At 38.4% G+C, this 23,196-nt stretch overlaps 1 protein-coding gene across 13 annotated transcripts in view; it reads left to right on the top strand.

Moving 5' to 3' along the window:
• The window catches only part of Bltp1 (bridge-like lipid transfer protein family member 1), a 216,622-nt gene that overhangs the window by 191,666 nt on the left and 1,760 nt on the right, over window positions 1-23,196 (top strand). For 8 of the 13 annotated variants that reach the window (XM_039101992.2, XM_039101996.2, XM_039102001.2 and 5 more), the window contains 18 exons: window positions 1,178-1,358; window positions 1,797-1,998; window positions 3,629-3,790; window positions 4,248-4,387; window positions 5,548-5,749; window positions 6,768-6,968; window positions 7,654-7,833; window positions 9,395-9,532; window positions 10,099-10,359; window positions 11,139-11,289; window positions 11,797-11,954; window positions 12,059-12,251; window positions 12,570-12,787; window positions 16,120-16,371; window positions 17,886-18,089; window positions 19,777-19,971; window positions 20,413-20,547; window positions 22,768-22,933. In XM_039101992.2, the coding sequence (XP_038957920.1) occupies window positions 1,178-1,358; window positions 1,797-1,998; window positions 3,629-3,790; window positions 4,248-4,387; window positions 5,548-5,749; window positions 6,768-6,968; window positions 7,654-7,833; window positions 9,395-9,532; window positions 10,099-10,359; window positions 11,139-11,289; window positions 11,797-11,954; window positions 12,059-12,251; window positions 12,570-12,787; window positions 16,120-16,371; window positions 17,886-18,089; window positions 19,777-19,971; window positions 20,413-20,547; window positions 22,768-22,933 (3,339 nt within the window). The remainder of the gene's footprint in view (window positions 1-1,177; window positions 1,359-1,796; window positions 1,999-3,628; window positions 3,791-4,247; window positions 4,388-5,547; window positions 5,750-6,767; window positions 6,969-7,653; window positions 7,834-9,394; window positions 9,533-10,098; window positions 10,360-11,138; window positions 11,290-11,796; window positions 11,955-12,058; window positions 12,252-12,569; window positions 12,788-16,119; window positions 16,372-17,885; window positions 18,090-19,776; window positions 19,972-20,412; window positions 20,548-22,767; window positions 22,934-23,196) is intronic. The other 5 variants (XM_039101997.2, XM_063281567.1, XM_063281568.1 and 2 more) reach the window with 3 other exon arrangements.

Below are 23,196 nucleotides of genomic sequence, written 5' to 3' on the forward strand. Positions count from 1 at the left end.
CTGAAAGCAGTTATGCAAATAGGGCCTACCTAAATTGAACACAGACAGAGCCTACCTTAATGGAAATATTCAAGGTAGAACTTCAGGATTGCCATTTGTTTCTGTCATTAAATGATGATGGAAACAGATTTAATATTAGATTTTGGTTATTTTTTTTGGTATGTGTGTGTTCATGTGTATGTTCTAAGTGTAGATATATGTATGTGCTTTTGTGTGTGGAGATCAGAATCAACCTGGGGTATCGATTCTCAGATGACGTCCACTTTGTTTTCTGAGACAGGGTCTTTCACCAGCTTAGAGCTCACTGCGGAGGCTAAGCTAGCTGACCAGAGAGCCTGAAGTATCTTCCTGTGTACCTCCTGGTACTAGGGTGTGTATGAGGGGTGTCACCATGATTTACTTTCCTGGGCCATGTGTCTCAAACTCAGGTCCTCGTGGTTGCTGTTGGAGACACTGTCTTGTCTGGGCTGTTTCCTCAGCTCTTTCTTCAAATACTTCTTTCATTTTTTCCTTCTTTCCTGGTTAAATAACTTAATTATGAAAGTAGATGACAGTTTCTAGTGAGTGAAAGGATAGAGCGTGGATAAGAACAGCAGAGTGCTAACAGCTATTGACACAGATAATGAAGATTCCCATCCCATTCCCTTTACTTTTATATGCCTAACATAAAGTATTTTAATTGTCAGTCAAATGAAATTTTTATAAAATGAGAGAATGAAAACACTTTAGACAATTATGGTATCTTACAAGAGTAATAATGGTGCTTAAAGAATGGCTGATAGGCAGTTTTAGTTGAACCATAACAGACTATTATGTGTGGCTACATTGGGTTCATCCTATTATGTTTAAATGAGGCAGGTATGAAGTTAGAAAAGAATCAGACAGCTGTGCACGGCCCACTTGTAATTCCAGCATCCGGAAGGTGGAGGCAGGAAGTGCCTGGTCTTCTTACCATGAATAGAGATAGCTAGTTTTAAAACATGTAATGTCCTCTAAGACATTAACCAATCTAACTAGAAGTTCTGTCCCTTTCTTTTTCAACTTATTAAATTACTATTTTCTATTTACTGCATAAATAAAAGTTTACTTTGAAACAAAAGAACATGTTTTCTTTTTAAAATATTTTTATTTTGACTTTTTAAATTTACCTCCCCCCCCCCTTTTTTTTTTCCTGTAGGAGTTATGATAGAAGTTCTAGGAGTTTAGATCAAGATTCTCCTTCAAAAAAGAAAAAATTCCAAACAAATTATGCTTCTACCACCCATTTAATGACTGGCAAAAAAGTACCCTCCTCTCTACAGACAAAGCCCAGTGACTTAGAAACAACAGTGTTTTACATTCCTGGAGTTGATGTAAAGGTAAAAACTGACTTGTTTAGAATATTAAAAACAGTTTGTTTTCTACTAGATATTTTTTTCTTTTGCTTATAAGCTTTCTGACTTATCTAATATAGCCATAGTCTGAATAGGAGAGTATCTAAATTGTGGCTTACCATTTATTCATAGTAGGCTTGCAAACCTTGCCTTCTATAATTTCAATAAGCAATAATGTTTTTTAATTTCTAAAATTGTTGATTTTAGACCATTAACTTAAAAGAACTTTAAAGATGATTTGGATTGAGCTCATTAATTTTAAAAATGAAAAAGTCAAGTAGTTTCCAGTAGTTTATAGCTGACTTATAAGCAGAAGCTAAATCTTGAGACTCCTGAACCAGTATTCCTCCCAACTACATCGCTGTGTTTCATGGTATTTCCTCATCTGCAAAATTTTTATTTTGACTTTTTTTTTTACTACAGTTGCATTACAATTCTAAGACACTAAAGACTGAATCACCTAATGCCTCCAGAGGATCTTCCTTGCCTAGAACTCTCTCCAAAGAGTCCAAGCTGTATGGTATGAAAGATAACGCAGCATCTCCTTCTTCTCCTCCTTTACCTTGCACTGTCCAGAGCAAGACTAACACCTTACTTCCTCCCCAACCCCCACCTATTCCCTCAGGTATTTAAGAGGCTACACTGCATTTTTGTCATGTTTTTCTTAATTTCTATTTATTTTGCTTGCTCTGTTGTTTCTTTAATTTCTCTGTTTAAGAGAGGCCATAGACTTGTCAGCAATGACTATATAAAATCCATGTGTGAAAGTATAGGACAACTACTTTAGATTCTTTCTTAGATATTTATTGCTAGAATATTCTTAGTAAATCAACCACATCTTTAGAACAATGTATATTTACCAAAGGGTAGTTTGTGTGATTTAAGTTTGGGAGCTATGATCAGCTAGGGCTCAGACTTACACATATATGAGCACACTGTTATTATCTGCAATTATTCATCATCTGCTGTGACCTAACCTATTACCCAAAGCTTACAGTCTTAATCACACTGCCTATTGAAAAACAAAAGAAACAAACAAAAAACACCAAGAGGAGTTTCTTAGCTCACAGTCTTTAATAAGATCGAAGTCAGGCTAGGTCACTTGAATAAAATGTGAGATTTAAAGGTTTTTTATCTTGACTGTACTAGAAAGATCTTCCATCATGTTCTAGTCATGTGATTGGCTTACTGGTGCCCCAATGCCACCCCATGTGGGAATATTTTTATGACATTACAATTAGCATCCTTTGGGTGGAATGATCAAAAGAAAATTCATCTGAACATACAAAGCATAATAGCTTAGCTTTAAAAGTCACAGAAAACTACATTTACAGTTTGTTATTGATTATACAGGCCACTGAAGGCAGGAACTAGAGCTTGAAAGCCAGCAAAGACTCTTGGAAATCATCTGTGAAATAGGTATCATAGCACATGCATGATACCTAATACACACACACACACACACACACACACACACACACACACACACACAAAGTAGAATTTCTAACATAGGGACTATAAAAAATAGGCAAGAATTATTGAAGAAGTTACATGTAGAAATTGCACATGATATGTAAACCCTTAAAGTAGTCAGTAAGAATTATGGGGAAATGCCTAGCTAGTGCTTACTGCTTTTCAATGACAAAGTATAGCTAAGTCCATTAAGAATGAGGCACATGCTACTATTCCATTTTATAAATGGAGAAACTTAGGGTGTATAGATTTGGGGCATTTTCCTATATTTATACAACTAATTTCAAATTGGAGATTACAAACAAAGTTAGCTATGGCTTTGTTAGGTCCTTTTATACATTTTGTGAAGCAGAAGTACTTGACTAGGAAGGATGAAGGAGTCCTGGTCTCCTATGGAGAAGTATTGTCAGTGTATACATATGAATAATACATACACACTAACCACAAGAGTCCAAAAGCTCTGGTACCTTTTCTTCACTGCCTAGGAATTCATTTTAGTTAACATCTTCTATCTTTTTAAGTGAACAAATGGACTAGTACCAGACTAAAAAGTGTAAAGTTGAAAATTTGGAACATAATGTGTGATCGAGCACAAGTCAGAATAAACAACAGCATTATAAACAATGATGTTTGCTCTAACTTTTATGTATCATTTCTAACAGCCTATTTTTACTTCACTTAATTAAGTTGTCATACAATTCTAACTTCTCATTAACTTGCCATATTTTGTTGGGACATTTTATTGAATTCTATTCAATGCATCACATTTATCAATATTCTAGCTAAAGGAAAAGGAAGTGGAGGAGTAAAAACAGCCAAGCTATACGCCTGGGTAGCACTGCAGTCATTACCAGAAGAAATGGTTATTAGTCCTTGTCTATTGGACTTTCTTGAAAAGGCTCTGGAAACTATCCCAATTACACCAATAGAAAGGAATTATACAGGTAAGTATTTTCCACATATGCATTCTAACTTTAGATCTTATTTCATAGAATTTCTCAGTGCTATTATACACTGGTATGTATTCCTATATAAAACAAAGAACTGGAGAAGAGCCAGGGAAGTCATTTCATTCCTGTTTACAGGTAAAGACTCCAAGCTGTGGTGAAGCTATATTATTTTTTCAAGGTTAAAGCTAGATATAGTGACAACACTAGTGACTGTATGTCCCACATTAATGTGTTTCTTGTGTTGGGCTCTTTGTGTGTGCTGTGGAGGGAGAATTTAATTTGGGGAAATGAACATGAGATTTGAGTAGGCAAGGATACGTAGCCTGGCCTGACAGACTGCAAAGCGCCTTCCTGGTGGTTATACAGCAGATATCGGTACTGGCCAGAGATAAGGATCTTCCAGTGATTGCCCTTGATATGATGTAAAACTTGAAACTAAATATTTTAACAGCAGTCAGCTCACAAGATGAAGACATGGGACATTTTGACATCCCAGATCCTATGGAGGAATCAACAACATCCCTAGTGTCATCTTCAACGTCTGCGTACTCTTCCTTCCCTGTGGATGTCGTTGTTTATGTGCGAGTTCAGGTGAAGTGTGTTGTTTCTTCTTAAAATATTTTATTTGAAATTTCAAGATTATTTCACTCCGAATTTTTCTGAATCATCATCTCACAAATGGATGGTGTCTCTATAATGGCATAGAAGTTTGCTAAGTCCTGAGAAGTATATGTGAAAATCTATATGTATTTACTGTTCTGAGCAGTTTCATAAATTAGGGAGTTTTCCATTTGGGGTTTTCAATCTTCTATCAAACAAAATTAAAATATATAAGTGTAAACCTTTTGAAAGCAAAAAAAAAAACCTTTTGAAAATATTTTATCTCTTTTTTAGTTTGGTACCATTCACTCTCACCATTACACTTTCTGGACAGATTTATCATATAATTAAGATACACTAGTACCTTTTAAGGAGTTTGTGTAAAAGTTATGTCATTCTAAAATATTTTATTTTTAATTCAGTCTTATCAGTGCACCTTTTAGAATATGTATCATCCTTTCATTTAATCCATTTGTTAAAGAGGATTAGAGAGATGCCTGTATACGAAGTTTAAGTTCAGATTACCAGTCAGTTAAAGTTTTAAAATCAATCTATAAGAATAAGTGCTGGTGTCGTCTGTTTCATCCATTTTCTATAGTAACAGTTTGCCCAAAAGATCATTAGTCTGAGACTCTGGAGTTTTGTACTAGCTCATGTTAAAGGTCTGATGAAAATATATTAAGTACTTGAAAGTTTATAAAAACTTTTGTTACTAACACAGCAGTACTTACAGTGTGATTACTTCCTTTAAAAGATTTGATTAATCACAAAAATTGTATGGATATAAATATGTTTAAGGTTCTGAATTATCCAAATGTCAGTGGATCTTCAAATACTTAGTTTGTTGTAGACAATATCTCATCTTCGTAGCCCATGCTGGCACATACCCTAGGCTGGCCTTGCACTTGGCAATCATCCTCCTCCCCTAGAACCCCTGAGATGAGGGTAAGCTCTATACCTCGAATATTTAGCTTCATAAAGTTGTGCCATCCTGTTAATATACTTTGGTTCACTGTTTTTGTAAGTTGTGGCATTAAATATCAGATGATTAAACATAATATATTTAGTTATATATATTAAAAAGAAAATTACATATTTCTTTTAACTATGCAGTTCTTTAAAATCTTTTCCCCCTGGTTTCTATACTTTAGCCGTCACAGATCAAGTTTAGCTGTTTGCCAGTATCAAGAGTAGAGTGCATGCTGAAGCTACCGTCTTTGGACTTGGTATTTTCTTCAAACCGAGGAGAACTGGAAACTCTGGGGACTACATACCCTGCAGAGACTTTGTCCCCTGGTAGTAGTGCTCCTCAGAGTGGAGCAAAGACCTCTGCTAGCAAAGCTGGAATGCCAGGTATAGAAATGTTAAGTCACCTGGTGCAAGGCCGAATGCTGTTCTTAATAGTTACTCATCTGTATGTTAAATAGACTTAGAAAGGAAAATAGACAATTGTGACATTTGTTGGAAAAATATCTATAGTAGACCAAAGATGTAAATATATTTCATGTGTTCATAGAATATGAGTCCTCTTTAATTTATATTTTTGCCTCAACAGTAATTACAGTATTATAGTTTCAGCTTGCATGCCACGAGAAGCACTATAAAAAGAATATTAACAGTTCATGCATCTGTGTACTTTTGAGTGTTTGTGTCATGTTGGATTATACATTTTAGGAACAGTGGGTTTTGCAACTGGAAGTAAAAGATATGCTTTTATGAAGATCTGTCCTTATCAAATGCCACCAAGTAGCACTTGTATTTTTAAATGGTAAAATTTGCTGTCTGTTTTATTTGTTTCATGAAAGCTTTGCTTGTAAAGTACAGCTGAGGATTTCTTGATTTCTAGCACTCCTTCCTCTCTGAAAGCTCTGTGCTATAAATCATATAGACTTACAAATGTAAGTGAGAGGGCAGTGTTGGCCAGTTTGAGTGGGAATTGACAGTAGACTTGAAATGTCATTAAAACAGCAGTTCTTAGCCAAGGGCAGCAGGTGCCTTTCAGTATTGAGATTTCACAACTGAGTCTTTCACTGGAAGTTGGTGGGGAGAGCAGGAACAGTGTGCAGATGTCTGGCCAATCTGAAAGCCCTTCTTTCTAGAAAGAATTATTTGACCTAAAATGCTCGAATGGCCAAGTGGAACACATTAAAGCAAAATACATGAATGAAATTCCAGAGAAGCATGAAAACTATTGAAGAAAAATCAACCTTCAGATTTGGAAAGTGTCACCCGGGGTTAGGTCCTAGTTTCTTGTACAGTTATCTTGAATTCAAAATTTTACCAAATAGCCTTATGTTAGGCTTGGGAGAGCTCATATTAGTCCTGTAGTCATCCCTGTGGGTGCTGATGCTGGAATGTCTCTTATTTACAGGCTCCTCAGGACTAGGCAGCCCGCTGGGCCGAAGCCGGCACAGCAGCAGCCAGTCGGATCTGACTGGCTCCAGCAGTAGCTCGTCTGGCCTGAGCTTCACGGCCTGCATGTCCGACTTTTCCCTGTACGTGTTCCACCCCTATGGTGCAGGGAAGCAGAAGTCCACCGTTTCTGGTCTCACACCGGGATCAGGAGGACTAGGTATATTTTGTTCATTGGGTCTGTGTTAATTTTTTTAAGCTTTCTTTTCTTAGACTCATTCTATAGCCATCATGGCAATAAGCCAGCATGAGGAACTTGTATTTTTCCCCTTTTGATACTGTTTTATCCCTGTTTTATAAGTAAAAATAAAAAACAAATTCAGAAAAACTGATTATACAAGGATTTAAAACTTAAAAATGCTTGTTAAATGATATGTATAGCATAATGTCTGAAGATAGAAGTTTTCTTAAATTATTAAATGAAATTTATTAAAGTTTTATCAAATCACTTTATATAAAATTGTAGTCCATAAAAAGTAAAATTTTTAAAGTATGTAGGTTATGCTTGGCAATTTTAAATGAGATCATTAACCACCATTTAGTAAAACTAAATCTGCATTTTAAAGTTCAGGTCTCATTAGTGAATATTTTCTGCAGTCATATAAGTCAATACTACCTTTTGGTATTAGAATGACCTTGTCATGTATACAGGCTTCAACCTGTCTAAACCGCTGTGAGAAATGCAAATGCTCCTCAGATTATTCTGTCTAAATTTCCCCTAATTTAACTCCTTATTTGGTGACATGTTACAGTATATTGGATAATGTTCATTAACTCTGGTGTGCATACACATCCTTATGTACATGTGCATACATGTGGGCATTTGTCTTGGTCTGTTTGCTCAGGGAATGTAGATGAAGAACCCACTTCAGTCACAGGTCGGAAAGACTCGCTGAGTATCAACCTGGAGTTTGTGAAAGTGAGCCTGTCCCGGATCAGGCGCTCAGGAGGAGCCTCGTTCTCTGAGAGTCAATCTGTGAGCAAGTCTTCAAGCAAAATGGACACCACACTAATCAATATATCTGGTATTCTCCTTTATAGTTTTTAATTAAGATATCATTTTAAACAATGAATCTCTTTTAATAGTGGTTAAATATTGAGAATATTTGAACATTAAGCTTAGTGATAAAGGTAAGTTCAGCCTAGCCTACAAGACTCTCCCCTCAGGCTGCTAGTGTTGGCGTCTTCTGGGCAGACATATCCAAATAGTTTTTATTTGCTTCTTCTTGGTTATGAGTTCATAAAATTTCTGACTTTTTCTGTGTGTCAACATGTAGATGTTTACAACACTAGCAATGGGATGAGTAACCTTAATAAAAGTGCTGTGTTGTATTAGTAGGTCGTGGGCCAGCCAAGTGTTCTCTTTGCATTGTAACTTGAATACTTAAAATTAAGTGAATATAACCATCTTGGGAACTGAGTGAGAATGCTTGCAACAATCAGTCTCACTAAGACAGTGTGTTCCCTTAAGCTGATAACCATTTAGCAAACATCTTAAGCCTGTGTTTTATAGCAAATTTTTGCCAGGCACTATGCCAGGCTATGAGTATGAACAGATGTGAGTAATGCAAGGTTTCACATGTGGACAAAAATAATAATAACACGTTCATTTCAGAAAAATATCCTTGAAAGTAGCAACATGATATTTTGTATTTGGAATCATAGAGGTCTCAAAAAAGGAATGTGTTTGGAGCAGTCTTTGGCTGCCATGGCTGAAACATGAGGTTTAACCAAACACTTTATTGTACAAGATGATGGGACAAGAGGGAGAAGTCCTGGACTAATGGTATAGATGATGAACTAGACCAGCAGCAGATAATGGACTCGGATTGAATTGAGGATCAGATATTTATTCCTCAGGTGGTGAGAAGCCATTAGTTGTCTTTAAAGAGTTGGGATGATGCTTCAGGTTGGTGTTTTAGAAAGAAAGTTGGTAGTAACACAAAAAATAGGAGGGAAAAGATGCTTGAGATGTTGTTCAATGATTATAGACCTGCCAGTGGATCAGCTGGTCACCAGGCCTGGCTGTTCAGGCTCAGGCACTGTGTCCTCCACGTCACTGGCATGCTAATCTAAAGAAGCTGTGGAAGAGGAACAGAAGAGGTCAGAAAAGAAAAGATGCCAAGACGCCCCTGAAGAGAATGGCCATAAGGGGGCTTTTCTTGTGCAAGTTTCTGCTCTGAACAAAAGAGGAAATAAGCACTCCCCTCTGCACAGCTGTTTGGTCTGCAATCCCCTTGTACAAGTTCACATCCCAGCTCACAATCTTGGCCTGTTCTCCATATCTGAAGGGAGTTACACTAAAAGTTTGCTTCATACCTAATCTCTAGAACCTCTCGTGACAGAACAATAATAAAGCCCTAACTGGCCATCTCCCAAAGAAAGGACACAGAACTAATGATTTTACAGTGCACTATTTCTCTTGAATTTGAAGACAGATAAGATCACTTGTTAAATGCAATGTATCTTGGTATTTATGGTTTAGAACAGCAGGTATAGTCTGCTCTATAATACCATGACAGATAACTAGAGTGTTAAAAGTTTTAGGAGTCTGTTCTAAGCTCTAACACACTATTTCTGCATCAGCTGTTTGTGACATAGGGTCTGCTTCATTTAAGTATGATATGCGCCGACTCAGTGAGATTCTGGCATTTCCAAGAGCCTGGTATAGGAGAAGTATTGCAAGGCGCCTGTTCCTTGGAGACCAAACTGTAAATTTGCCAAGTAAGTGCGTTATGTAACCATAATTGGATTTCTTTTCATCTGGGTTAAAGAAAACAAGATCCATGATTAATAACCCAAATTTTGACTTACTTTGTAAGCTATACCATGTAATTCATTCATTTGTTCAAAAGAATGTCTATTGAGTCTCTATAATGGCAAGCAGTGAGCATACCAAACAGACAATACCTTACTCTCTTGAAGATTACCTCCTAACATTTTATTCTGCAGTAATTTACTCTGTAATCCTTGTAAATTTGGAAGTTCAAGTATATGTTTATTTAAATAGTTAAAGCATGGACAATGAAAATATCGCAGACATCCTACCAGTTTTGCCTTCCTCTCTTTCTTGATCTTAGATCTTGTTATAGATGTTGCTATTGTTCTCTCTCTCTCTCCTGTACTGCACTTTCTGCCAGAGTTGAATAAAACACTGGATTGTTCTTTGCAAACACTGCCGTCTGTGGAAGGGGCAAACAGTGTAGTTAGAAATAGTGTCGGGTTAAAGAACTTCTATCACTTAATGTTCTTATCTGTGACTTTTACTTTGTCTTCTCCTGTTTTTCTAGCATCTGGTCCAGGGACTCCTGATTCCATTGAAGGAGTGAGCCAGCACCTTTCTCCTGAGTCATCAAGGAAAGCATACTGCAGGACCTGGGACCAGCCAAGCCAGTCAGCCTCCTTCACCCATATGCCTCAGTCACCCAATGTGTTCAGTGAGCACATGACCAATAACACCATGTCACCAGGGACAGCAGCAGCACAGAGCCTCAAGTCCCCAGCTTCCATAAGATCAAGGAGTGTTTCAGACTCCTCAGTTCCTCGAAGAGGTAACTTTTGTTGCCAGTATACCTCCAGAGTTCTATGATAAAAATCTTAATAACTCTCAGGTTTCTGCCCCATTTACTGGAGATGGGTTCTTGAGGAAAAGGAAACAATAAGTACCAAACACTTCCAAGTACTGCCTACAGAAGAGTTCTGTGGCTGTCTAGCTCTCAGGGAGAGGGAGTGAGGAGTTGCCATATTGTCAAGGTACTCTGTAAGGACAGCTGCTTTTATAAACATTCCAACAATGTTGTGAATGTGCCAAAAGATGGTTCAACGTTGAAGAAATGAAGTCTTTCTATTGATTCAATTGTTCCTTTGTTTAGTCAGTAGTTTTTCAACTCTTGCATGCTGGTGTTGTCCTGTGCTAATGCCTGAATGTATCAGAATGAATGATAGAATTCTTGGCACAACTAAGACCAAACAAAGTATAATGAGCAAAGTCGGTGCTTGATTTGCTCAGTGAGTTCGTTAGATGAGTGCCAGCTGCCCAGACAGTGACTGCATTAATGAATGGCTCCTACTTTTGAGGCTTCCAATTGACTGAAACACTTTGGCTTTTATGAAGCAAGTCCTAGCGTGATGGATTATCTGTGCAGCCGTATCTCATGCACACCAGAGCTCCCTCATCTCACCTGTTTTGGAAGCAGTGTGACTACTAGTAAACATTTGGACTCGTACAACAATATCATGTCTCCCTTTTAGATTATAGAAACTGGTAGGTTTTACTTTGTAATAAACTTTGATGTGAATAAATGTGCACTTGGGTTTTTTCTGCCTTTAGATTCAATTTCAAAAACATCAACTCCTGTTAACAAATCAAACAAAGCAGCAAGCCAGCAAGGGACTCCGTGGGAGACACTCGTTGTGTTCGCTATCAACCTGAAACAACTAAATGTCCAAATGAATATGAGTAATGTCATGGGAAATACAACGTAAGCTATTCAGAGGAAATATATCTGTCTAGTTGCATGTTAAGTGTCCCTTACAGTGTTGTAAAGCAGTTCAAACCCTTTAAAATGTAGAAATCTTTTGAGACAGTAAATAGTGAAAAGTGGTAAACTTTAGTCTGAGAATGGTTTGTCAGGACACTATAATACAAACAGCGCAAAACACATTCCCAAAGGAGAGTGATAGGGAACTAGAATACTTTTCTAGCTATGAAGCTTTATTAGTTTTAATATTCACACATCGACCACATAGGGTTTAGTTCAAATGTGTGTTGAGCTGGGTGCGGCGGGTATATGCCAATCTTCCCAGCACTCAGGAGGTAGGGTCATTTCAGTTCCAGTTTCAGCTTCAACAACACATTGAGAGCCTGACTCAGCGAAAGGAAGTATTTCGTTGTAAAATGGATCTTCTGTGTATCATCTGATGTTGCCACTAGTTTTAATTCAGAACATTACCAGCCACTTATCTAACAATCTTTTCCTTCTTTTCAGTTGGACAACTAGTGGTTTGAAAAGCCAAGGCCGACTTTCTGTAGGAAGTAACCGTGACCGAGAGATCAGCATGTCTGTCGGTCTGGGAAGGTCACAGTTAGACTCCAAAGGAGGAGTAGTTGGTGGGACCATTGATGTCAATGCTTTGGAGATGGTCGGTATGTTGGAATTTCACCACAAGGAAAAAAGAGTTTTAGAAGTTGAACTTGGTAAGTTTTTCCATGAATATTTCTATGGAAAATAATTATTGTTTATATTTTAGCTCATATTTCTGAACATCCAAATCAGCAACCAAACCACAAAATACAAATTACTATGGGTTCTACTGAATCTCGGGTTGACTACATGGGCTCAAGCATCCTCATGGGTATCTTCAGTAACGCTGACCTTAAGCTTCAGGATGAATGGAAAGTAAACTTCTATAACGCCCTGGATTCAAGCATGACTGATAAAAGGTATGTATTAGTATGTCCCCTTCTGAAAACTTTATGTGACTGCCGTTAGTATTTCTGAGCATTCAGGAGCACGAGAAGTAGTTCATTTTTTCTACAGACTGATTTTTTTTTTTTGGTTCTTTTTTTCGGAGCTGGGGACCGAACCCAGGGCCTTGAGCTTGCTAGGCAAGCGCTCTACCACTGAGCTAAATCCCCAAGCCCAATTTTTATATGATACAACTAATACAAATGAAAAGGCTGGGCAGGAGAGGTTAATTATTTTTGCATTATTTCTGTCATCTCTGAAATTTATGATACAAATTCTATTTCATGCTTTAGTGAGATTTTTGTGCATGGAGATTTGAAGTGGGATATTTTTCAAGTAATGATATCAAGATCAACTACACCAGACTTGATAAAGATAGGAATGAAGCTCCAGGAGTTTTTCACGCAGCAGTTTGACACTAGTAAACGAGCTCTGTCGACCTGGGGACCTGTTCCTTACCTGCCACCCAAGACAGTGACTAACAACCTGGAGAAGAATTCGCAGGAACAATGTAAGAACGGGAGTCCCACACTGATGGAGTTTATCTTCCCTGCACGTTATATTCTCAAGTAACACTTATATCCTGTGTGTGACTGGGCTCCGAGGAATGGTGCCAGCTGCCTTTGGGAAGGAATTGCTTTTCCCTTCACCACAGCTAAGGGCAGCATGCCTACTCTGTGGCGATGTTAGATGCTAATTCCTGGCATGGCTGAGGATGCAGAATAACTGAGTCTGTTGATTAACCCAGATATTAGGCAGATTATTGTCTTTCACTCAGTAATTAAGAAATTAGCTTTTAGTTATTAAGCAACAACTACATGCTTTGGTACTTCTCTAGGCACAAGAGTTGCAAGATATGACCATCCCTAACTCATGAGCTTTACATTCAAATAGGAGCTGGAGACGATAACTGAATATATAAAAGCCATGGTTTCAGGTAGAAGTGCTTATTTAAAAAAAAAAAAAAAAAACAAGGCGTGGGAAGGATACAGAGAAGGTTAAAGTGGAATAATGGCTATTTCAGAAAAGATGACCAGGGAAGCCTTGTCTGACGTGGCGTGTTAGTAGAAATGAGTGAATGGATAAGAAACCTGAGGTAGCATGCTGGGAAAGTTCTGAGCAGAGGGCTGTGGAAGTCTGAAGCTCCTGTTGTTCCTCATAGAGTTGGCTATTTGAGAGTCATTGCTGGACCTTGTTGTGGTTTGCCCTGGAGTTGTCTGTATTTTGATGCTAATTCCACTGCCCCAAGGACAGCTGCCTAGTCACATGCTCAGGACTCAGGTGACTTCACCAGAACCTTCTCCCCATTGAATTTGTAAAGTACAGGTGAGGGCAGGAACAGGATAGAAGGAGGCCTGTCATTGGAGGAGAAGGAAGAATGGGCGGGAGAGAAGTTTGGAGGAAGAGGAGGAGACTAGAAGAGAGACAGGAGAGCGGAGGAGAGAGGGGAGGAGCCGTGGCAGGACAAGATGGCAGGTGATGTTAAGATTCCGCTCTGTATTTACAGGTTGTTATTAATGTTCTTAAGGGATGAATGGTACTGGGCTTTGTATGTGTTGGTGGGCAGTTATATCTTACCAACTTCGTCAAAGATTATTGTGTTGTGTTCTTTTGTGTGATGGTTTGAGTGTAGGAAAAGGTGTACGGTGGCTGTTCTGGGCTGCCGCTGAGTTGGGATGTGTTTCCAACAAGATATCTAGCAGATATCCTGGGGCACTGCAGTGCTGGACCTAGCAGGGTAAAGGCAATATTTTTTTTTTTTTACTAAAACAGGACCTAACTTTTATCATAGAAATAATGCATATCTCTAATCTTAACTACTTGGGAAGCTGAGGCAGGAGACTACAGATCAAGTTCAGAGTTCAACTTGGGCAACTTAGTATAAGACCCTGTCTCAAAAAAAAAGTGGTCACAATGATCTGGGGGTGTAATTCAGTGGTAGGGCCCTTGCCTGACATGTTCTCAATGGATGCGGGGATTTGAGGGAAATGAGGGGCATTAAAATAACCTCTGAACGGAGCAGAATGATCAGTAAGAACAATATTGGTTAACTCAGGTGCAGGACAAAAATAAGTATTTAGTATTGTAGAGTTTTTAAGATAGTTGGTATCTTTTGGTTTACCCTGTCTTAAAGTACTCCTTTGTAAATAATCACCATGGCTACTGTGGGGAGAACAGACCATTCAGGCGGTTAGGAATGGACACAGGGAGGACACTGTGGAACTGCAGACTGCAGCAGGTGATGGTACCTTTAACCAGGATGACAGTGGCAAATGTGATCAGTAGTCAGCAGGAGGACGACAGCTCAGCGGCTCTCGGTTGATTGGTTGCTTCGTTTATGGTTGGTTGGTTGGTTTGACAACGGGGCTTCTCTACATGGCCCTAAGCTGTCCTGGAACTAATTATGTAGACCAGGCTGACCTCCTAAGTACTGGGATTGAGGCGTGCACCACTGTGCCTGAGCTAAGTTCTTAATTAATTTTTATCATAGAAATAATGCATACACATTAAAAGCAAGCTAGAAAATGTAAACAAAAGTGAAGGGTCATATTCCTGCCTCAGAATCACACTGTGAAGCAGCTCAGAGCTTAAACATTCTATCTGTTCTCTACATATTTGTACACTTGTTTGTTTGTTTGTTTGTTTGTTTTACTTTGCTTTGTTTTCCTAGTCGGGGTTTCTCTGTGCAGCCCTGGCCTTCCTGGAATGTTGTTTTATCAAAGTATCACCAACCGGTTTTTACACTCCAGCGTCCTACTGTGCCAGTTCTTTATCTCTGCCTTCCAGGCACTATTCCAACTCCATGACCGACCCACAAGTTTCAACTAGTTTGTCCTGCCCATGTTTAAAGTTTAAATCCAGTTGTTGCCTATCTTTACTCTCCTTCACTTTGGCATAGTCCCTTTTTGTATGACTATAGCTATTAGATAGATATGGCCAGTTCTCTGCAGGAAACCATACTCTCCCAGTGACTTGCTTGTGGTGTCATGTCTTACTCCTCTACTCCTTTATGTCCTTTATAAGCACTGCTGTGAGCAAGCATATGTAAACTGTGGTACTGCACAAAGTGTATGGCTTACTTTATTTTAAAACGTCCTTGTTAAGACCAGTTAAATACAATGAATAATCTTTGGTAGTGCTGATTTTAAAAAAAGGGTAAACAGCAAAAAAGGACATTACTGGAATAAATGAAAAAAATCTCAATCCGAATTCCTTGATTGATTGGCCCTTTTCAAACATTAATGTGCATGTATAATACCTGGAAATCTATATTTTGAAGTGCTAAGGAATGAAGTCAGGACTTTCTGCATGTCAAGCAAATGCTCTATCACTGAGCTGTGCTCAACCCAGGACATTCTTTTGAAAAGCAGATCTGATGCAGGAGATAGTGAGTAGACTTAAGAATCGGAGTTCTAACTGGCTCCTAGAGTGGTGCTGATGGTGCTAGTCATCTGACCTTGCTTTAAGTAGAAAGCATGTGGGAAAGAAAGAAACAGAAAAACCCTCATTTTTGTTCTTTTAACCGGTGAAAAGTTGATAGACATACCTGACAATGCCTTGTTTCTTGTTGTGTAGAATTTCTGTGAAATACCATTCAGGCTCTTTGTAAGTCAGTCAGCATTGTAGACATCGCAGTTGTGAGAGGTGTGAGCATTAGAGAGTCCATACCTTCCCAAGCCCTGTCCATCCCTAGGCATCACCTTTTCCCACTGTCTCTAACAGTTGCTTAGCGCCCCAGACACACATCACACGTGGCTGTAGAACACTCACCTCTGCCTTTACCCTGCTCAGGACACTAGAGACCATTCCAAGACTGACAGATGTCTCTTGGTTTTCTTGTAGTGCTTGATGCTGCACACCATCGACACTGGCCTGGCGTGTTGAAGGTGGTGTCTGGATGCCACATCTCCTTATTTCAGGTTCCATTACCAGAAGATGGGATGCAGTTTGGAGGATCCATGAGCTTGCATGGAAATCACATGACCCTGGCTTGTTTTCATGGTCCAAATTTTCGTTCAAAGTCCTGGGCTCTTTTTCATTTAGAAGAACCAAACATTGCCTTTTGGACTGAAGCTCAGAAAATCTGGGAAGATGGTAACCTGACATTTCCAGCTTTTATTCTTTATATCTCTGACATGATCATAAATGGCTTAAGTCATTTTTCTTTCTTTGATATTTTGTTGGTTTTTGAGGAGAGAGAGTGTGTGTGTGTGTGTGTGTGTGTGTGTGTGTGTGTGTGTGTGTGTGTGTATGTGTGTCTGTCTGTCTGTCTCTCTGTCTGTCCCTCTGTCTGCCTGTCTGTCTATCTATGTGTATGGCATAAGTGTGTCTGGGTATGATGTGTGTATGTTTGTATATGGTGTTTATGTGGTTTTGTATGCTGTATGTGTGTGTATGTATGTCTATGACTAAAGGCATGTGCATGCCACAGTGTGCGTTGTAGAAGTTAGAGAGCAATCTGGGGCTAGCCGACTCGTGCTGCCAGGGATTCTCCTGTGTCCACCTTACATCTTACTATATGAGTCCTGGGATTAGAAATACATAAATCTGTTTCCAGCTTTACATTGGTTCTAGGGATTGAAGCTTGGGATCTCATACTTTCACAACAAATGCTTTATACACTAACCCATCCCTGACCACCTTTGTACTTTTGAGTGTTTGCAATAGTTTTGTTTTGGAAGGGATTCGTTTGTGCTATACCACAGATGTAACTTGAGAAGTTGGTCCTCAGCTTCCGTCACGTAGATTTTAGGGGTTAAATTCAGTTGTTAGGCTTGGTAGCAAGTGCCTTTATCCCCTGAGTCATCTCACTGGCTGCTTCTGGCTTTTTTTATTGGAGAAATCCATCTCTATTTGTTATCCTATACCTAAAAGATCAGGGAGTTCACTGTTAGTGAATCAGCATTTGTAAAGTATAGACTTGTTAAGGAAACATCTAAACATACTTCTAAACTTGCCCTCTTACTCCATACTACTTAAATTTAGTGCTGCTATAACTGGCCTTAGCATGTTATCTAGAAATATTCCTTGTAAAAACATGAGGACAGTGATGGCGTGACAAGATTCGCCGTCAGACAAAACTGCGTTATAAAACATAAAGACAGTAATAGAACCCTGGATACCTCCAGAAATCTTTGGGCAACACAAATTCGCCCTGGTGGGTTTTTTGAAAAAGATACCAAAACATACACAAAATTCTCAAAGAACTAATAAAAATCTAAAAAAAAAAAAAAAAAAAAAAAAAAAAAAAAAAAAAAGTAGTTCCTTTGAGCAGTTTCCTATTCAGTGTTTTTCCTTGTGTTTTGCTTTGTAACAGTGTCTTACTCATTAGCCCAGGTTATCCTGTAACTCACAATCCCCTACCTCTGCTTCTAGAGCTGTATACAGATGTACACCACTGACTGACCCACTCCAAGGTTTCTTAACAAGATGTTAACATGTTCTTCATCTCACTGAGATAAATCCAGTTAACTCTGTGTGGGCTTCCTCACTTACTTAGCCTTTCCTACTCTATATATAGCTTAACTACATCTGATACTCTGATGTCACAGTTATTTTCTTAGCTATAAAGACAGTTTATTACTCGTGATGTTTTTCTTGCATTGTAGGCTCTAGTGATCACTCTACATACATTGTTCAAACCTTGGATTTTCATCTGGGTCATAATACCATGGTTACCAAACCATGTGGTGCTCTGGAAAGCCCAATGGCAACAATAACCAAGATAACAAGGCGTCGCCACGAAAACCCACCCCATGGAGTAGCGAGTGTAAAAGAATGGTTTAACTATGTCACTGCCACAAGGAATGAAGGTGAAGAAAGATTTAGCCTGTGTTGGGCCTATTTTGTTTCTTGTTTTATTTTGAGCTCTGTCAGTTGTTCAGAAATCAAGTAGAGGTCAAGTTTTCATGTCTTGATACAGTTTCCATTTTATTTCTGTTGCTACACAAAGTAGTTATTTAATGCAAGAAACAAACACCTACAATATTTTACAGATTCAAATTATTCTAGAAATAACTGAAACCATCCTAAATAAATTGGTTTTAAATAAATAAAATTAAATTTGTTAATTTTGTACTATTTGGTAAATATTTTAGAATTATTGGAAGAAATATTTTGTAGTTATTCTAAAAATTAGACATTTGGGAAATGTAGAATATGGCTAACTAACAAAATGCCAAAAATGAAAATTATACTTACCTGGAATAAAATTTCAGTAATATTACCCCTATCGATTCATAATGTAAAGAAAATACTTCTGGTGAATTCCTCATCTACTACACCACTTCTCTGGTCTAACCAGGATAACAAGGCATCACCACAAAAACCTGCCCCATGGCGTAGTGAGTGTAAAAGAATGTTCAACTATGTCACTGTCAGATTGTGTTGTAAATAATTATAGTATTTTGTCAGTCGCTCCTATATGATTGTTTTCAGTTTGCATATGTAACATTGTTTTTATCAATCATCTGGTATTTGCCAAAGCTGATTAGATCATGTTACAATTTGAATGATTTACTTAAAAATGATCTTTCTAAATAAAAAAAATTACTTGTACCTTGTAATTTTAGATTATCTTTCAGGAATAGGCACACATTCTGGATGGGTAAAAAAGAGAAAATTAGACTATGGCCTATTTTGACTTTTATACACTTGGAATATGGTGTTGTTGAGGTTTTTATGTTGTTGGGGTATTTTTTAAGATTTTTTTTTTAGCTAGGATGTTCAGGAAGCTGTTTATGTATCTATAGCAGTAATCTTCACAGCAATAGAGTAGTTAATGCTCCAAAAAATAGGATTTCTACATAATTTCAAGGGTCAGGATAATATTTAGAATATCATTATTTACAACTTGTAGAGTGATTAGCATTTGATATAGTATCTTTAAAGCCACACTTTGTACAATTTAGCTAAATCTATTACTCTGAGGCTTCATTTATTTGCCTATGTCTAAATACAGTTTATCACTTTTAGAGACATACTTTTTTTTGTCACTAGACTCTAGTGGTTGTAAATTATTTATTCCAGCCATCCCATATAAAATCACAAAAGCCTGGTATTTTCACTTACAAGCTGTAAGCCTAGATTGAGCAGGCTCTGAGCTATTCTAACTTACATCTGAGCCATACACCCCTAGTTACTTACTGTTTGAGTCTCACCAGGGCTGCTTTTGCTCCATCAGTCTGTCTTCAGGGTGCGTTTCTCCTGGTCATGCACTCAGGTTTCAGGTCCTGCCTTTCTCTCTCTCTTGCCCAATTACCACCAACTGTAGCTTTTTAGTCACCAATAGCTTTAAATTGGGAAGCAAAATTTACATGACAAAGGCTGGTGTCCATGAGAATTCACTTGTCTGTTGGCAACCAGATCTTGGGGTTCAGAATTTAAAGTTTGTATAGATAGCAACAGATGAACCCCCAACAAGTGACCATCCTCAACACATTGTGCAATATGGTGACAGTGCCCCTTGGTTAACATAACCCTTTCTGGTTTTGGATGTAGAGCTAAACTTACTTCGTAATGTTGATGCTAATAACTCGGAGAACAGTACTACTGTGAAGAATTCTAGTTTGTTGAGTGGGTTCCGAGGAGGTTCTAGCTACAACCATGAAACAGAGACCATCTTTGCATTACCCAGGATGCAGCTAGAATTTAAATCAATTCATGTTCAAGAACCCCAGGAGCCTTCATTACAAGGTATGTGGGAATATCCTTAGTCTTGCCAGTTACTAAGAAAATTCTAAAGAAGCTTCATACTACCCTTACCCTCCTGCTGCAGGCCATTTTGGTATGTTAATTTAATAGAAGTGGGGATGTAAGTCAAATTGATGTTTTTACTAGATATATGTGGACTATGGTGAATTTATTTAGCCTAGTTGTGCCTTTTCTCCCAAATGCTAGGAAGAATAATTGGACTTTATTTACTAGAAGTATTATAGGAACAATGATGCATTGTAGGGATGTTTTGATACATTATCATTGGTCTAAATCCTTCGCATGTAGCCATTGCTCACTTCTCGCATCTTTACGCTTATATTACCAGTGAATGCATTTGCATGGATCCATGTAAATCTTTACTGAGGGAAGAGGCCTTTGCTGCGTGGAATTTTTCACTGTAAAACGCCTTTATCATTTCAGATGCCAACGTGAAACCCAAGGTGGAGTGCAGTGTGGTGACAGAGTTCACGGACCACATCTGTGTGACGATGGATGCTGAGCTCATCATGTTTCTCCATGATCTAGTGTCAGCATATCTGAAAGAAAAGGAAAAGGGTGGGCTGCATAGTTTTCCTTTCTTCTGTCATATACAGGATTGGCATGGGGATATCTTCATGGCCTAGGGACAGGATGCATGCCTTTTCCTCTGGGCTGCAGTGTCATGCAGAAGCACTTCAGGACAGTCTGACAGACTCCTGCGTTTCTGCTGCATACACACACTCTTTACATCTTTTTTACATTTATTTATTTCGTTTTTTGGGGGGATAGAGTCATCGTGACACACATAAAGAGGTCAGAAGAGAGCTTACAGGAATCCATTCTCTCCTTCAACTATATTGTTTCCAAAAGCTAAATTCAGGAAATCAGCCCTGGTGGCAAACACCTCTACCTGCTGAGTCATCTGACTGGCCCACAATGGTGCTCATTTTAATCACGAGGTGTTTCTTCATAAAGAGGAAAGAGGTTTTTTGGTTTTTTTAAAAATCAGGGACTGGAAAGGTAGCTCAAAAACAATCTACAGCTACTGCTCCAGAGGACCAAACACTTTCTTCTAGCCCCTGACACACGCACGCACGCACGCACGCACGCACGCAGACAGAGAGCATACATGTACATATACACATCAATAAAAAAAAAGTTTAGAAGTTTCTAAAAATACAAAAGTCTGCAGTTAAGCCCTTATAGGTGATTTTTGCAAGTTAGGAAAATGGGAGGAAATACTACAGATTTAAGTAAAATGACTGAAGAAACAGCTACCTAATAAAGTTGCATTATTAGGCATATCATACAGTTGCAGAAAGTAATAAGGAGATAAAGCTATGCAGAGAACATTTTTGTTTTATAAATAAATTACCTAGACCTTAGTGACCTGGTTTTGATTTCATGAGCTAGATAATACCAATTTCCTTTCTAGCACATAAGTGTTGTTGTAACACTGTGTTACTGCATACAGTGGCTCGAATAACCTGTGTGGAGTTGGTTGAATGTATTGTGGTTGTCCATAGCTATTGATGAAGTTAGGTAATTTGAAATGGTACAGAATGTCCTCTCAAACATGTGGATTTACTTCATTTGGTATTTATTGTACAACTATTGCATGTTTATGAAATAGAAAGTTACAGTGGGTTCATTATCAATGTGTTTGTTTTCCCCAGTGCTGGGATCCAGGGCCTCATGCGTGCTAGCAAACACTCAACCACTTAGCTTCTTCACCGTGTGGTTTCTGGTAGCGGTGGTGGTACTGAGACAGGTCACTTAAGCATAGGCCCAGATAAACATAGTTTACACCATTATGTGAGACTAGACAGAAATCCGAAACTTCTAGAACTTGGAGATATACTACAGCAGTGTAACTCCTACCAGTAGTAAAGGCCCAGTAGCAGCAGAACGTTTATGTAGGTGTCTGCGTTCTGAGTCTGGTACTGCCTACCTTGTCACCAATAGAGATTCCATAAAAGCAGCAAAGCAAACATCATATTCAATTGTTTCATGTCTACTTTGTGTTTTGATGTTTGTACTTCAAAATGAGTGCTATGTTTATTCAATTAGATCACATAAAAAGCCATATATGTTTCAGGTTTGATCATACATGTGTGTGTTTATGGTAGCCAACTTTAAAGAGACTTTCCTTAAGCACCATGAGGAAAGGATTGTACACAGAATGCTGCTTATTGACACTGTTTATGTAGCTATACAACTATTAACAAATGAAAAAACACTGATTACACACTCATTTGAATTTGGTATATAAATAACAGTCCAACTAAACTTTTAAAATCATCAAGCTACAACTTTTTTTGCTATGTTGAAGTTTAGACTCAAGGTTCAAAGTTTCACATAGCTAAAAAACTATTTTACCATGGAATTCATAACCCCTGACCCTCCTTTACATTTTTATTTTGAGGCACAATATCACCAAATTTTAATCTGGCTTGAAATAGACAGTCTCCTTCATCTCCTGCTCCGCTGGGATTACAGAAGTGACCAGCACAGTTAACTGCAGTCACCATGTAGGAAATCTAACTGTCGATCTCAGTGCCCTGCACTTGCTGACACGAGTGAGCTCGACATTCCTTACCACAGGCACAGCCTCACTTTTCTCAGAAATACTAAGAATTGTTATTTTTCCTTGGCTTATTTTAAGCTACCTTTTAACAGGTGTAATTAAATGAAACTTGGCATGGTAATAGAGCTAGTAATGGTTCTTAAAATCTGACTTTATATATATATATATATATACATATATAGTTATAATAATTATTATTATCATTATAGCCATTTTTCCACCTCGGATTTTATCCACTCGACCAGGACAAAAGTGTCCAGTTATTATACAGGATGACAATTCCTCTGACAGAGACAGAGAAGACGGCATCACTTACACCACTGTGGACTGGCGAGACTTTATGTGTAACACATGGCATCTGGAGCCTACTCTTAGGTGAGAATGGGTACGCACGCCTTTCCAGCTGATGTGACCAGATGCTTGACAAGAAGCTGAAGGTGGGGGTGCAGGAGTAGTATGGCTTTAAGAGAAAATACACTGCACCTTGGTGGCACAGTATGAGGCAGCTGTTCACAATGTATACACAGGCAGAACTAGAAAAGTGACAGGAAATGTAGCCAGACCCTAACCCCTCAAAACCTTCCTCTAGTGACCTCCAGTTCCTCCAGTAAAGCCTCACTCCTAAAGAGTCCACCATT

The sequence above is a fragment of the Rattus norvegicus genome, chromosome 2 (assembly GCF_036323735.1).
Source record: "Rattus norvegicus strain BN/NHsdMcwi chromosome 2, GRCr8, whole genome shotgun sequence".
Taxonomy (NCBI): Eukaryota; Metazoa; Chordata; class Mammalia; order Rodentia; family Muridae; genus Rattus; species Rattus norvegicus.